Genomic DNA, 1,714 nt, shown 5'->3' on the forward strand with positions numbered 1-1,714 from the left:
GCGAGGGCTTCCTGCAAGTAGATCGCCTCCGATTCGACTTCCTTCAGGCTGTCCTTCAATTGCACCTCTTCCTCCTTCATGTCACACGCTTCTTCCTCAGCGCGTTTCAGCAAATTCACCAGCCTATTCACTTCCTTTTCCATGGAAGAACTCTCCTCTTCTGATTTCTTCACGCAATCCACCAGATGAAGCTCTTTTTCCTCCCATTCAGCCTTGGAATTTTCAAAGTCAGTCTTTGTTTTCTCCGATTCGCTCGTTAGACAATCTATTTCGTGTTTCGCTTCATCAAACAAGGCTTCATACTTCTCTTTGGTTGCTTTCAAGACCAACTTCAGATCTTCCATTTGTGAATCGTAGTTTTCATGCTCAACTTCACTTGACAGAAGCTTTTCTTTCGCTTCCCTGGCTTCTGCAGAAACTTCATGTAATGCCGAGGCTAAGCTCTCCATCGCCTTCTTGCTCTTCTCCTCTTCATTCCTTGAATTCTCCAACTCATTTAAGAGCTTGTTCTTCTCTTCCAATAGCGTTTGAACACTCGAAGCAGCGAGCTTCTCGTTGTTCAAAGCCTGTATCTTTTCCTCCTTCACATTTTCAAGCTCCGCCTTCAGCGACTCGACGATTTTGGCCATTTCAGAAGTTTCTTGCTTGGCATTACTAATTTGATGCTCCGACTCCTCGAGATCGCCTTTCTGTCTTCCAATTGTGATTTCCAATAGACCAACCTTTTCTTTAAGAACAGCAATTTCAGCTTCAGCATCATGTAACAAATCATTGCTTCCTTCCAATTGTTTCATCACCGAATCCAGCGACTCCGACACTGATATTTCCAACTTCCGCGCTTCCTCAACCTGCCTCTCCATTTCGTCGACCCTAATCTTCCACTCCTCTGCCAAACTCCGTGCATACGATTCAGCCATCTTCGCCGCCTCTAGCTCCACATTGAGCTGCTCAATACATGCCTCTTTCTCCAAAAGTATTTTCTCCTCGTGAATTTTCGCCTCCTCGAGTTGTTGTCTTAAGGATTCTATCTCTGAGTTCAGCTTCAACGCTGTCTTGTTGATCTCATTCGTCTCCGTCTCAATCTTCGAGTCGAGCAAGGCTTTCAACCGGGCCAACTCTGCAGAGAGAATCTCCGCCTTCTCAGCTTGAATCTCTGCAATCTTAGTCGCATCATCGGCGTGACTCATTGCCTGATTCTTCGCATCGCAGGTCATGGCCAATTCGTGCTTCAGCCTCTGAAGCTCCTGAGTCGTAGAGAGAAGAGCAGCCACATCAACAGCATGTTGGTTCCTCACAGACTCAATCTCCTTCTGCCATTCCTCTTCCTTCTTCTGCGCTGCCTCAATCCCCGCCTGCTCCAACTCGACGGCTCGGAACTTCTCGATCTCGGAACTCTCCTCGGCGCGCTTCTGCGCCACCAGAGCCTCTCTGAGCTTCTCATTCGTCTCCTCAGCAACTTTTTGCGCTTCTTTCAATTCGTCGATTGCTTTCGCCTTCTCCTTCTCAACCAAAATTATATGCTCCTTGGCTTTCTTCAGATCTTCCTGAACAAGATTCAGCTGTGTCTGCAGTTCCGAACCACCCTTGGGGATTCGCGACGGTTGTTTCTGAAAGTCAACAATGCAGAATCAAGTGTTGAGCAAGGACGGAAATGGAAGGTTGAAATTTAAGAAAATATCATTAATGTCGAAAAATATTTAAGGACAAAAAAAAA

General features: G+C 46.3%; 1 protein-coding gene across 1 annotated transcript; it reads right to left on the reverse strand.

The window, feature by feature from the left end:
- Positions 1 to 8: 8 nt before the first annotated feature.
- On the reverse strand, positions 9 to 1,607 carry LOC112095229 (putative WEB family protein At1g65010, chloroplastic; the record flags this gene model as incomplete). The annotated part of the gene is made up of 1 exon (XM_024176906.1): positions 9 to 1,607. A coding segment is annotated over one exon (1,599 nt), but the record flags the coding sequence as incomplete, so codon positions are not given.
- Positions 1,608 to 1,714: the final 107 nt, after the last annotated feature.

Source organism: Morus notabilis, unplaced genomic scaffold (assembly GCF_000414095.1).
Source record: "Morus notabilis unplaced genomic scaffold, ASM41409v2 C11434119, whole genome shotgun sequence".
In the NCBI taxonomy this organism is placed as follows: domain Eukaryota; kingdom Viridiplantae; phylum Streptophyta; class Magnoliopsida; order Rosales; family Moraceae; genus Morus; species Morus notabilis.